Source organism: Bufo gargarizans, chromosome 11 (genome assembly GCF_014858855.1).
Source record: "Bufo gargarizans isolate SCDJY-AF-19 chromosome 11, ASM1485885v1, whole genome shotgun sequence".
Classification (NCBI taxonomy): Eukaryota; Metazoa; Chordata; class Amphibia; order Anura; family Bufonidae; genus Bufo; species Bufo gargarizans.
Window position 1 is genome coordinate 79363739 of NC_058090.1, and position 15448 is coordinate 79379186.

At 39.8% G+C, this 15448-nt stretch overlaps 1 protein-coding gene across 1 annotated transcript; it reads right to left on the reverse strand.

The window, feature by feature from the left end:
- Positions 1-5674: 5674 nt before the first annotated feature.
- On the reverse strand, positions 5675-14254 carry LOC122921327 (embryonic protein UVS.2-like). Its single transcript, XM_044271303.1, has 12 exons — positions 14177-14254; positions 13843-13870; positions 12538-12615; positions 11394-11528; positions 11190-11304; positions 8942-9120; positions 8651-8732; positions 8379-8506; positions 8178-8293; positions 7276-7501; positions 6145-6263; positions 5675-5896 (listed from the first exon to the last, which is right to left on the reverse strand). Exons 1-12 carry the CDS (start codon positions 14252-14254, stop codon positions 5675-5677), a joined length of 1506 nt encoding a protein of 501 aa, XP_044127238.1.
- Between the last annotated feature and the right edge of the window lie 1194 nt (positions 14255-15448).

The following is a 15448-nucleotide window of genomic DNA, read 5'->3' on the forward strand; positions in this document are numbered from 1 at the left end:
CAGCAGTGTGTGGTGGTCTATTTGGATGACATCTTGGTATATTCTGCATCCATGGAGGCCCACATTCTGGATGTCAGACGAGTGTTGCAACGCTTACGAGAGAACAAGCTGTTCGGTAAGCTTGAGAAATGCGAATTTCACCGATCCCAGGTAACCTTCTTAGGTTACATCATTTCCGCTGAGGGGTTCTCCATGGATCCTGAGAAGGTTTCGGCTGTCTTACAGTGGCCCCAGCCCAGTGGGCTTCGTGCCCTGCAGCGCTTTTTGGGCTTCGCCAATTATTATCGGAAGTTCATCAGGGACTTTTCCATGCTAGCCAAGCCTCTCACGGATCTGACCAGGAAGGGCAGTAATCCTCAGGTCTGGCCGCTCGAGGCCATCCGAGCTTTTGAGGCTCTAAAGTCCGCCTTTGTGTCGGCTCCGATTCTGTCGCATCCCAACCCTGGGTTGCCTTTTGCCCTCGAGGTGGACGCGTCTGAGACGGGAGTAGGCGCCCTCCTGTCTCAGCGTAGAACACCAGAGGGTCCTCTGCTTCCTTGTGGGTTTTACTCCCGGAAACTGTCTTCCGCGGAGTGCAACTATCAGATTGGTGACAGGGAGTTATTGGCCATCGTGCAGGCCCTTAAAGAATGGAGGCACTTGCTCGAGGGCTCGGTGGTTCCGGTTCTCATCCTGACGGACCACAAGAATCTGACCTACCTCTCTGAGGCCAAGAGATTGACACCACGTCAGGCCAGATGGGCTCTGTTCTTGTCACGTTTTAATTACGTGGTCTCCTACCTACCCGGCTCCAAGAACATCAGAGCGGATGCCTTATCACGGCAGTACTCCGAGCTGTCCGGGGAGGAGTCGATTCCGACTACGGTCATACCCCCGAATCAGATCCTGGCCGCTATTCGCACCAGCCTGACCTCTCGTCTGGGTGAGCAGATTTTGGCGGCTCAATCTGGTGCTCCCTCTGGGAGACCCAACGGCAGATGTTTTGTGCCTGAGGAGTTGCGCACTCGGTTGTTGCGAACCTACCATAACTCCAAGGCCGCGGGGCACCCTGGAAAGAATCAGCTGTCCTGGGCGGTTTCACGTCTGTTCTGGTGGCCTTCTCTACGTTCCGACATCGCCGCATATGTAGCGGCATGCTCTGTTTGTGCCCAGAGTAAGTCCCCTCGGCACCTTCCGTTGGGCCTTTTGCAACCCATAGCCACCGGGGAGCGTCCATGGTCACACCTGGGGATGGATTTCATTGTGGACCTCCCTGCATCCCGAGGCCATACGGTCATTCTCATGATTGTGGATCGGTTTTCCAAAATGTGCCACTGTGTTCCTCTCAAGAAGTTACCCTCTGCACAAGAGTTGGCCTCGATTTTTGCCAGGGAGGTCTTCCGGTTGCACGGTTTGCCCAAGGAGATTGTGTCGGATCGGGGGAGTCAGTTTGTGTCCAGGTTCTGGCGCGCCTTTTGCTTCCAGTTGGGGATTCATCTCTCTTTCTCCTCGGCCTACCACCCTCAGTCCAATGGGGCCGCAGAACGATCCAATCAGGCCTTGGAGCAATTCCTTCGTTGCTATGTCTCCGATCACCAAGACAATTGGGTTGACCTCCTGCCTTGGGCTGAGTTTGCCAGGAACACGGCGGTGAACTCTTCCTCTGGGACGTCTCCCTTCATGGCCAATTATGGGTTCCAACCTGCCGTGTTACCGGAGGTATTCTCTCCCCAGGATACTCCGGCTGTGGAGGATCACCTTTCCGTCCTACGTACTTCTTGGGTACAGATCCAGAGGTCCCTTGAGGTCTCTTCGCAACGCCAGAGACTCCAGGCTAATCGCAGACGAGCGCCCGCTCCTTCCTACCAGGTCGGAGACCGTGTATGGTTGTCCACCCGCAACCTCAACCTTCGAGTGCCCACTCCCAAGCTGGCGCCTCGCTTTGTTGGTCCCTTCCGAGTGCTTCACAGGGTAAACCCGGTAGCCTATGCCCTTGCGCTTCCTCCTGGCATGCGGATCTCCAACGTGTTTCATGTCTCCCTGTTGAAGCCATTGGTGTGTAATCGTTTCACTTCCTCGGTTACTCGGCCCCGTCCGGTCCAAGTGGGCAATCGTGAGGAATATGAGGTGAGCAATATCCTGGACTCACGCCTGGTCCGCGGTCGGTTGCAGTTTTTGGTCCATTGGCATGGTTATGGTCCAGAGGAGCGTTCCTGGGTTCCCTCCGCAGATGTCCATGCTCCTGCGTTGCTCCGAGCCTTCCACGCACGCTTCCCTCTGAAACCGTTCCTTACTCCGCGGAGGAGGGGCCCTTGAGGGGGAGGTACTGTCATGGTCTTACCTTCTCACTGTTCTCCTTCGTTTGACATGTGCTGGCGGCCATCTTGGTTTCTGGGTTTCTTGTAGCCTCCCGCCCTGCGGCTCCTCCTTCCCACTGGGAGGAGCTGGATGCCTAGCTCATATATATAGAAGGTCTGTGGCTTCAGTTCCTTGCTTGGTCCTCCTGTGTTCACATGCTTCTAAGACTGCTGCTGCTTCTGGTTCCTGATCCTGGCCTCGTCTGACTACCCCGTTGGTTCCTGATCCTGGCTTCGTCTGACTACCCCGTTGGTTCCTGATCCTGGCTTCGTCTGACTACCCCGTTGGTTCCTGATCCTGGCTTCGTCTGACCACCCTCCTGGTTCCTGACCACTGTCTACGCAAGACCCTGCTTCGGTTTAGCCATCCGTTTGGACTTTTGCTACGGCTTGATTTCCAATAAAGCCTTCTTATTTCCACTCATCTCTGTTGTACATCTGGTTCATGGTTCCTTGACAGTGAGTTGGCTTTTATGCCCCTACACAGAATGGACACTGTAATATCAACAGAGCGGTAAGAGCCTCAGTGAGGCAACTCTGAATTGCTGAATTACTGTGCACTTATATACACTGTGCTGTGTTCCTACACAAGTTACTGGGTCTCTAAAATTGTGACTTGTTCTCTATACATAATGCTGTGTTTCCAACATTGAGAACTTTTTTTCCATGTGACATTGAGTCTTTAAGGTCTCCTGGATAACATCTATGCTTTTTGGTGAACATTCATCACCCTCTATCTAGAAGCAACAGCCATTTTCTATACATCCTCAACCAGTGGATTTATGTGATGATTAATTTGCGTGATTTTATTTCTTAGTTCATTCAGTCTTGTATTTTACTAGGTGTATTTTCCCACGTGTATGATCCCGTTTTATGGTCTATATATATATTTGAATAAATAGTTTTTATATCCCTTATCTACTCCAGAAGGTGATGGGCCTGCCCATTTGCTTGCATGCTTTTGTTTTTTTTTCCTGATTTACTACCATTTCAGGAAAAATGGATTTGTTACCATGAAGGTCCAGGAGATTTGGGTCAATTAGCTCAACACTAGTTGAAGCCATAGAGAAGGTCAGTATTTTTCTTTCATAAACCATTCAATCAACTAAGTAATGAATGGCAGTAGATATGCAGCTCAACAAGAACCCTTTGGAACTAACCTGGTGGTACCACTATTCCTCCCAGTCCCCAACAGCAAGATACCATAATGAGGGAAAGATGGATCCTATAACAAATTATTTTTATTAAAAACGATGTTTTGTAGCACTGGACTGGTGCTTTCCTCAGGATTCATTATCAGACAGGCATTGATACAGCAGAAATTGTCACATACCGTATCTTCACATTATCACACACATATAAATACACTCAAAATAATTGACTATAAATCATTTTAGATGATGCAGTTAGAAACTTTATTGGAATGACTCTGAATCTCTGTGTGTACTATAAATAAATGCAAGTAAAAAAAAAATCAAGAATATCAAATACTGATGATGATGATGATGATGTAGAGTAAACTGGTAGAACTTCATTGTATTTTGGGGTCTGATCTCCTTTTACACTGCAGAGAGACAAAAGGATGGATTAAAGTAACAGATATATAACATTTAATTCACCGTATTCATTGTAAATACTGATTAGAAAACCAATGGAGTAATAAGAAAATGACAAATGAGAAGCATTTTTATTTATAGGAGATTAACTCTAGGGTTTTCCCAACGTATATTAAGAATAGATTTACACAATCAGAAATAAGAGAGGAATGAGATGTCACCAGAACCTTGTTCTGGCCAGAAAACCAGTATAAATATAATCTATTCTTCTGGAGGATCCAGTTGCTAACCCCTTAAATGCTGTTTAGCAGTTGTGGTATAGAGAATGGAACTTTTTCTGCTGTATTATCTCACATTTAACAGCTAATTCTTGGAGGTACCAGCATTGGCTCCAAATTGTATAAGCGTACTGCCTGCATTCCTAGGGCACCTTTATGCAAGTCAACTATCAGGAACTAAAAAAGATAGTTTGTTGGGTGATCGCATCTTTAACTGAAAGTACATGGCATGGTCTTGTGTGCACTGCGGATCTGCTGCCAACAATGTGGAAACATAATAGCTGACAAACATTTATAGTGGTGATCATTCATTCCTCATTCAGTGTGTTTTGGGTTGTTTAGAAACTAGTGCTGAATAACTTGTATACCATCAATCAGTTCATGATTGGGGCAGAGGTTGATTAGTGAAATAACCCTAACAAAGAAGGATAGGTTAGGAAAAAGAAATGCTTTTGAAGCAGCCATCCATGTCTATAATTTGTTTTCATATAGACTTTTAGTGAATTTTATATGAATAAAATGGGATCCTCAGACTTCTCAGGGCCAAACCCTCATATCAAAAAAGTCTAATAGGTTTTGATTCAGACCTATAGACCCTGGTGTAAAAAAAAAAAAAAATCTCCAAAGAAAGCCAAATTATTATTATTTTTTCTGGACTTTTGGGACCAACTATGTTATCAGAGACTGGTCCACTGGAGGATCCTCTGGTTTACTGGTGTGCATATCTAATGTTGCCTAAGGCGGTGCTGCAGAAACACTGAACACTTATGCCAAGTTCACACAAACGTTTTTTTTGCAAGTGTACGGGTAATTTTTTTGTGTCCCGTATACGGTCCGTATACGGAACCATTAATTTCAATGGTTCCGCAAAAAAAAACGGAATGTACTCCGTATGCATTCCGTTTCCGTATATCTGTTTTTCCGTTTCGTGGAAAGATAGAACATGTCCTATTATTGCCCGCAAATCACGTTCCGTGGCTCCATTCAAGTCAATGGGTCCGCAACAAAAATGGAACACATACAGAAATGCATCCGTATGTCTTCCATATCCATTCCATTTTTTCTGAACCATGTATTGAAAATGTTATGCCCAGCCCAATTTTTTCTATGTAATTACTGTATACTGTACGTGGCATACGGAAAACTGAAAGGAAGCGGAAACACAACGGAACTCAAACGAAACAACGGATCCGTGAAAAACGGACCGCAAAAAACTATAAAAGCCATACGTTCGTGTGAACTAGGCCTTACTGTCAGGTTTCCTCACCGATTATAGCAAATTGTAGAGGAATGTTTTGTGATCTTAATATCATTAAGTGAGTCTAACAAGTAGACATTGTACAAGACATTGTAGGGGTTGTTCTCACATGCAATAGCATCTCATGTTATTTGACCATATCATGCTCTTTTCTGGATGATAACATAATTAATATGATTGCACTTGTTTTGTTGACCTTTAGATATAATGTCTTAGGTATTATTAAGGACATATAAAGACGAGGCTTTAGTACTCACCAAATTTATATGATGCCTGGAAGCCTCTAAACTGAGTTCTGTCATCACTAACAAATCTCAGCCACAGTGAATTGCCTTGAGAGATAAAGGAAGGGATTTTATAGTTCCCACAGAATGGACCCTTCCAGTTGGACCCATCCTGGATCTCTAAATAGTCATAGATGCAGTACTGACTAGCCTCTGTCTGAAAATCAGCAACCTTGAAGGAAATCTGGAAAGATCAGAAGCAAAGATTGAAATATCAAGTGGGTCAGACTGCAACATATGAATCATTACTGAGAAGTTCACAAGACAAAATTATCATTTGTGTAGGTTGAAAAAAATTAGGTGGAAATATTTTAGAACTTTATTGCTCTAATAAAACTTTTTTACAGATTAATTTTAGAACGCCTAAAATAATAAATTAAAAATATTTTTGTGGGGCTTCAGACAAACTGAAAAAAATAAAAATCACTTTACCTTCTTTCTAATAGGAGCTGTAATGGTGTAGATGCAATTCATGTTTGGGCCGTAGGAATTGGGGTAACCGGGGGATGTAACGTTTCTTCCAGGGGTATAGAATGTTCCTCCACATTGCACTGAGGGAAATACATTTTAATGTCATTATTAAAGTAGAATATTCCTACACAACATATTTTACATTACCATTCGCATTGTATTTAATATGGTAGTCTGAAGAATTAAAAGAAAAAGAAGTGTAAAACACTATCTGATATTAGCTTTTTTTTTCAGATAAACTGAACTTTGAGCCCCCCCCCCAAAAAAAAAGCCAGATAGACTTTAAAAGGGCATTCTAAGACTTTTGTTTTGCTGATCTATCCTTAGGATAGACAATCAATATTTGATTGGTGCACCCCACCAATAGGCTGTTCCTGAATAGCTCGGGTTCTAGAAGACAAAGCTAGAACCAAATGGCTCCATACAATATGTTATGGACAGACCTCGTTACTGCAGTAATCACTTCAATGGGAGCAGCGCTTCAGTATCTAGCTCCATCCACTATGCATTTTATGAAGCTGTGCAGTTTCAGGGTCAATCTTTTTGTTCCAGAGCTACTCATGAAAATCTGATTGGAAGAGGTAAATAGTCTATCCTAAGGATAGTCCATCAATATTATAAACCTTTTCTTTTAAATAAGTTTTCCAGTAACATTAAATATCCAACACCAACAGCAAAGGCTTAGCTCTCTAAAAATAAAAGTATTCCATTTCAACTGCCCACTCTTTTTCCTCCTGGAATGTAAAAGCCCCTCCCCCCACAAACACACACACTTACAAATTAATTGGTATACCTCTAAAATCATTGTGATCATGCTTGAAGTAATAATGATATGACTGTTGAAAAATGATCTTCACAGAACAGGAAGACTTGCCATTATCATTACTCAGTGACATCAGCCATAATTTAGGATTTTGTTTGAATATAAATAGTGGCATGGAAAACACAAAAACTTACTAAATTCTAAACAAAATAGGTTTAACATACAAACTTTATTTAAACTATAGGACATTTTATGTAGAGGCATTCTCTTTAAACATTGAAATAAAAAAGTACAAGTTAGAATAAAAGATTTAGTATATAATAGTGTACCTGAGCTGTATGAGGCTGTAAAGCCTACCCCAGTACCACTGCTGTCACTGGAAAACTCAACCAATAACTGGTTAGTAGAGGCAATAATTGGAGGGATCAAGACAGTCCCACAAGTTCTGTCCAACACCAGGGGATCTCTCTTAGTGGGGCCATCATAAATCCTAATATAGTCAGATATACAATTGGGAGATGACTGGACATCAAAGGCAACAAAGTTCAAAGCAACCTAAAAAACAAACAAACAAAAAATCATCAAATCAGTAGAAGATTAGATACATTCTGAAGATATGGTATGAAGACTGATACTTGATTAGTTCATGGCAAAAATATACTAAAAGCACAAAATTTTAATTCAGTTGACATGAATTCATTGTCAGATTTCAGGCCCAACTAAAATCAAACCAAATTGAAAGTCTCTCATTTGCCTTAAAATGTCTGTGGTCTTCTAGGGCTGTATCAAACCTCTTTCAATCTCTTCAAAGCCAAGACAACATTAGAAATATCAACTTGACAGTGACATTCATGGCTTTGGGTAAACGGATGGTAGTAGGAAGTCACACACCACCGGTCTGTTTTTGGCTAAGAAACTATCTAAAACTGTTCCTTTTTTGGTGGCTGTCGCTGTTTGGTGGCTGTCGTCTTCTGTCGTGTACAAACCATTGTAGCCACCATTTTGATTGATTGCTCAAAAATAGATTTAAGAATCTTCGTATTCGCCTGAATTCCAATTTTTGGGGAAACTTTTCTATAACTTATTCACTTATCTCCACTAATAACAGTTGGATAATTTAGTTCCTTGTATACTAGATATTGAATTTATAAAAATTAAAAAATATGGTCTTGTGTCAAAAACTAAGTAGCTTTGGTTCTTTGTTAATAGTTCAGCCTCTTAACTACGGTACCTGATCTGATGGTGTTCTGATCAGCCAAACACAGCTGGCATTATTCGGGTAGGCTGATGGGTAGTTGGCGGATGTTAGACTTCCATTCTTTTCATTAAGTAAATTGGCACAGACATCTATTAGGAGAAACACAATTTGATCAATGACCGCGATGGATCTTTTATACAACTTTCTGAAATCTGTAGACCTGCAATAACTTACTGCATTGATACAATTGGTTGATTTTAGCGACATCTAAAACACTCAGTCCATTAATTTGCCCAATTGGGATGTTTGGGACCGGTATGGTCACAATGGTGGGTTGTCCAGAAGTGTTTGAGAAAGCGAAACTATCAGAAAAAAAAAGTTATAACACATTAGAATGTGACCATATAATACAGCATATAAAATAATATTCCAGAATTGTATTTGTTTTAGTATTAGTCACAGTGGATTATTCATTTTGCCAATAAGTAATGAGCTAATGACCTTACCTGTCATAATGCATCACTGATCCATAGTCATACTCAAGACCAAGGTTATTGGTGTTTTGCATTTCAAAATTTATTATATTACCTATAAAAGAAAGCATCTCTATAAGGGTTAACATGTTAACATGTGTTGGATTTTATGTAGATTTTGGTGTGGATTCTGCACCCGAAACCATGTGAAGTTTGCATCCAATGCAGGTAACTGGGGTTTCCACAACCCTGTTCACATGCAATTTATATCTGTAGGACAAAATAAGGAAAAATATGGAAATATATTTACTGAGAAGGAATTACCTGGTGATATGTACTGGTACATGATGGTGACATAGTTATCCCGGTCACTCCTTGTATGCTCATGGTAGAATCCCAGGGCATGGTTTAGCTCATGCTGTACAATTCCTCTGTACATACAGCCATCCATGTCTACTGCAACCATCTGACCTCCACCTATCCGGCCCACAAATGATGCACATCTGAATATAAATAGGACATTATTATTACTAACATCAAGAAATTGGTCAAAAATGATAAAGCATAAGAAACAAGTAGACAAAACATCAAAGTAATCACTAATATTCTGATTCATATAATCTTGTACAGGAGACAAAATGAGTTATTTTATAGCTAAATAACTATCATTTCATATTATTACTGTGCTACAATTAAGTTTAGGAATTATTGATCATAAATTAGTGAGGGATGGAAAATCCCAAGAGCTTTTAACGAGGAGGCTCAGGAGTTGTATTGTGGTATAATGGAGCCCTTGACACAACAGACTGACAGACTCCATGCAAATACAGACCACGGTGGTTTTCTATTATTCTAATGACCGCTTCATAGATTGTCAGCAGTGAATTTCAGTTCCCTTCAGCTCTTTCATCACTATATTTCAAACTGTGACCAAATCTAGTCAACTAATAAGATAAGGAAAATTGGATCAGGTCGCACATTCCTCCAAAAATCCAATCACTCTGGTGTATGGACTAGCTGGGCTGGCTCCCTTCAAATGTTCTTTTATACTGTGCATATTGCATAGCTTTTAACAATAACTTTTATTCTACAAGTCATCTAGGACACATAATGATGATAGAAATCTGGTCTCTACGTGCATGTTTTCATTCTACCTTTGCTGTTAGCTTGTAATGTCTAAAAGCTATGCTTCAAGTTAGGGTTGAGCAAACCCGAACTTTGCCGCAAAATTTTGGGTTTGGTGTTCGGGCATTTAATAAAGCTTGCTGAAAGGCTGCTTATCAACAAGCTTTTAAGTTGTGGGCATTTAGAAGCCATCATAGCCATGCCTAGTAATGGCATGGCTGTGATTGGCTGGTGCATCATGTGACCCAGTCTCTAAACAAGCTGGATCACGTGTCGCACCTCCCATGAGCTCTGAGTAGTGCAGGGACAGGAAGCAGCCAGCTGAAGTGAGGGAGTGCGTTAGGAATTTCATCTGGCTATTTATTTTGTGGGTGACATATAGCGATTTTTTGTGGGTGTAATGTACTATCTTTGTACCCCTTACACAAAAATATAATAGTTAACCTGTCTGTTAGTTCGGTTTGGTGACATTTACCCCTTTTTGATGTTAGGTACACCTGCACTGCATTCATGACAATGAAATTCATATAGTTAATCTGTTTGTTAGATCGGTGGGTGACACATACCCATTTTTGGTGTGAGGTACACCTGCACTGCATACATAACAGGAAAATAATATAGTTAATCTGTCTGTTAGATCAGTGGTTAACATCTAAATATTTTTGGTGTGAGGTACACCTGCACTGCATTCGTGACAGGGGAATTAATATAGTTATTCCGTCTGTTAGATCTGTGGGTGACATATAAACTTTTTTGGTGTGAGGTACACCTGCACTGCACACGTGATAGTGAAATTGGATGACGAATTTATAAAAAAAATAAAAATGTTGGCTACCTCCTCCTCCACCGCCACTTCCACCTACACCACCATGTCCACCACCTCCTCAACCTCCTATTTCACTTTGAAATCAGACTCCTAGTTCAAGATTATTATTTTTATTTTTTTCTATGTTATTTTAAATCATTTCCCTCTCCACATTTGTTTGCAAGGTAATTCTCCTGCTCTTACCCCGATTTCTCTTCCCTTTGCAGCCCTCTAGCTCTTCTATGACTGTTTTACATACATTTTTGTGCACCAAAGTTCAGGTCCCCATTGACTGCAATGGGGTTTGAGTTCGAGTCAAGTTCGTTTCTCAAATTTTGACCCGAAGTTAATAGAAACCCGGCAAACCGAAACATCCACAGGTCCGGTCATACCTACTTGAAATGTTTGAAATGCATAAGCAAAGATCATAATTTTTAACAGTGTTATTGTGTGCCCAAGGTAAAATAAGGTTTTTGTAGCCAAGTGTCGGGAATTGTTGAGTCTAAAATGATAATTCATTATGGAATAATATTTTTCTTAGTATAGGTACACCAAGCTTCACACACAATAGTAGACAAAGGTTTCTATTTCTTCACTTGTTTCACACTTATAATCATAGATTACAATATTATAGATACCTACCCCCTAGACATAATATTAAGGTAGTCATTCTCCGTTGTCCGAGGCACAAACCTCACACAGGTAAGGGTTTCGAATTCCCCCATTGACGTCTGAAACAAGTTGAGGTTCCAACTACCTGGGGTTAAAAGAACATTTATACAATATTAAATCTACTATAAAACAGTTAGGGCGGCCAAATTAGATATAACATTAAAAAAAACTTACTATAATTGGAGGCAAACGAATAAGGCACATTGACCGTCCCATTGGCAGATTTGGGCCACAAGCACCCTGTGCAGGACGTAGCGCTGCGTCCAGATGTTTTCAATATGTCACCTTGATATAAGTTCAAGGCATTTTCTAAATAAAGAAGATGGTGACATTTTAAATGCAGTATATACCATTACTTTACAAATCAAATACTCAGGTCACTTAATTTCACTAATCTAGACTTTTAGACCCATAGACAACACAGAGAGAGGAGTCAATGGTTGAACACGAAGTGTGTAATCTATCTGATATCCATCTTATGTACTACAGTACTACTGCATATCCTATTCCATTATGTTTGATTTCTAAAAACTACTCTATACAGAGACATTTTCTCATATTCTTAATTAGGTCTATTAATATTCTCTTCATATTCTTAATATAATATATAGATATAAGATATACAGTAAATATAATATAATGGTGATGGAAAGGGCAATCGGCGGATAGTATGTACTGCTAGTAAGTTCCAGCCTAAATTTTACATTGAACCCCTGGGGATAGGCCATCAATGTTAAAGGACCAGAAACCCCTTCAGGTTTACACAGTCTTATTATATACTATTAACAACTACTCTTTGTTTACAAGGAATGATTTTAGTAGACCATTAGTTTGATAAGAAACTTGTGGAGCTGAAAGTTCAAAGGGGATAGCTGTTGGTAACCTATGAAAGCTACATGACCCTAGGGCTGTGATGGATAGCCTCCGGTACTGCAGCTGTGGTAAAACTACAACCCTCAAGATAGGCACTTGCTTTGCTGTTCTCAGAACTCCATATAAATGAATGGGGCATGCTGGGAGTCTCACCACAGCTGGAGTGCCGGAGGTTAGCCATCACTGCCCTTGGCCATTGCCAGGGTCAGTGCAAATTAAGTAATTATCACTCATTGGTCAGCATACCCTTGAAGCATATGACCCTTGCCCCATGTCACGTACACTAAAGTAATTCCAGACCAACAATTTATTTAATGACTAAATAAATTTGATGGCTTTAAGATATTATCTAAATTATTAATGTAAATAATTGAGAATTACCTTGTGTGATGTCTATAACTCATCACTTACTGCACATTGACAGGAAACATAACTAAGCGGTTACCTTTGTTGACCTTTATTATCTTGGCAAAGTTTTCTTCAGGTTCTTCTGCTGCTTCAGAATCTGTAGCTAAAAGCATATCTATAATGAAGGACGTGTGTCACATATATCAGCAGCCAATACATATTGGTGAATAAGTTTAATATTATTATAAATCAGAATGAGAAGAGTTTTAAACTAGACTTGAGAGAACTGATTTGTTAGAATAGATATTCAACCCAAATGTTTTAAATTAAATACTTTAAATTCATTTGGGTAGAATTTGAGAGATGGTGAGAGAGAGGTTTTACAGATTTTTAAAGCACTTTTGATTTAGGTGGAAAATGTGTATACCCAAATCAAATTTCAGACAAACAAACCAAAATTAATTTTAAGAAATGTTGTCACCTCTACTTTAAATGACTAAATTAAAAGTTATTCTAAATCTTTCACTAAAGACTATATATAAATCTTCTCATCTTCTCATGCTCTAGAAATTGCTGCTAGAAGATTGTTTACTTTAAAAGAAGCCTGTCGCCTCCAAATATAAATGTAGGCATGCTGTCATGTAGGATTGGTAATCCAAAATGTAAAAATACCTTTCATGCAATAATTCGGTTCTCTAGCTTTGTGAAATGCTTTGTTTCTAGGCAAATATAGATTTTGGTGCTCTGTGGGTGAGGCTGCTCATTTCTGTGCACTAGACATCCCCTATAAGGGACAATAGCTATGCTAAACTGTGTACCACTAAATGGAGGCACTGACCATAAACACGGATCCCCAAAAAAATATCCAGCTTCCAATAAAAAGCGTTGCCTTATTCATGATGGCATCGTATTTTGGAATCCTAAATGCATAAACTGTAATGCTATGTTTCTGTATATGATGTCACACTTGGATTTTAGTACCCATGAAGAATAATGATGCAACAATTTGTATTGTAAGCTGGACTTTTTTCACTTATTTTTTTGGACTAGACTTCCCCATGTCACAATTATCTGCTCTGAAATATCAAGTACTGTCAATGACACCAGAGCGGGGAGACACTGGATGGTGTTACTGATGGAGCAATGGTGCACTGAACTGATAATCTCTACCCACAGTGCACTGAAAACCTTAGCTGCATACAAATGAAAATAAGCATTTCTCAGGATTTGAGGATATGATTTTCACAAGAAAGAGCTGATTATTATTGTTATGTTTAAGAATTCACTAGAATAGTAAGTATGGTACTAGTAAAATTCAATCCAGACACCAGAGACACACTTAAAGAATAAAGAGTGGCACAAACACTGAAGGACAGCCCAAATAACACTGAGGAGCTCTTACCAGGTTCATCTAATCCAGGTATGGAAAGCTGGAGAAGAAATACATGTGATCATTAGTAACACCTTATAACAGAACTGAAAATGCCAATGATGAAAAATGAGTTGTAAAGTGGATTATACTGGGCTAAAACTCCCATCGTGAAAAATAAATGTCTTCATTAATATAATAAGTTAATAAAACTTCAATCTGATTTGATATAAAAGCAAGGATATCTACACTTCCCTTTCATATGAATGGGACAATGTTAACTGTTTCTTCCTTCCTAAAATGTGCAGAGACTGGCATAACATTTGAGAAGATTCTATGTTACTAGAGACATAGGAAATTATCTTACCTGTGATGATGCAGATAGAGGAACACTCGTCACCTGTCCCACCACAAAAAGCAGGAGAAGAGAAATCTTCTTATCCATGTTACTGAGAGATAGCTACAGTATTTGGAGATTGTTTCTTTGTCTAGATTACTGCTCAATGTATATGCCTTATATACCTGTAAATTATAGACCTCTACCAATCACAAAGCAGAACTAAAGATATCTGTAATAGTCAAAAGAACAGCCTGGAGCCTAAAGCCTATAACAGGTTTAGAATCCTCTCTGCATGTGACCACCAAGGAGATGTTTTCCAATTAGTTCAGCCATTCCAGAACGTTTTCATGGTGTAATTTTTATGCCATTGATAATTTTGTGTCTGTGTCAAACCTGAAGAATACTCCGTTTTTTAAAGATCCAAAGTGAAATTTGAATTGTGAATGTATATATCGACTGAACGATATTACTATAAACGCTCATTCTACTCTTGATGTCGTTAATGAATTGTGATAATGTAAATTTCTCTGATAGGCACGATGACTAGACCTTTCTGAACAAAGATAACTATCAGCATTTTAGCAAGTTTATGACCAGATATGAATGAAGGTGTACACAATACTCCATGCTTGTAAATGATTGTTATTATTATTGGCGGTGTCTGTAGGTCACTTGTGTCATCAATCATCTGAGTGATTACTGATAATGATGTTTACCCTATTACAATAGTCGCAGTCCATTGTCATTTAAAGATCCCCTATTAAAGAGTTTCCTCAGCCAGTATGTGCAGTTTCACCAGTAACCAGTCCTTTGTAGGTGCTAAGTAACAGTTTTGTCGCTTTAATTAGGAATCTTGACACTGAATATAGTCATTTATGCAAATACTTAAGCTATTTGTGTGATACCTAATTACCCACTTATCCCTTGTTCTATAAACAGCAAGTGATTTAGAAGTTATTCTGGTTATATGGGATCCCTGTTCTTCCAGAACATCTAACCTTAGGGTCTTTGTATATTGACAAACCAACTGAAAAAATTGTGTGGTGTTAAACAGGCAGGTAGTGCTCAAACCCATATGCAGTTGTGCATGTGTATACAGAGGAGCAAATCCTACACTTGTGGCCCATTGCTAATGGCAATCTCCAGCAAAAATGCATACAGTGGAGGATGCCTGCAGCGGACCACAAGAACCACAATAGATAGCAATTATGTGGATGTGATAACCAACTTAACAATATAATAACATTTGCAAAGACAGGTGTACTCTGCGCTCATAATAAACTCTCATACTTGTGTTAA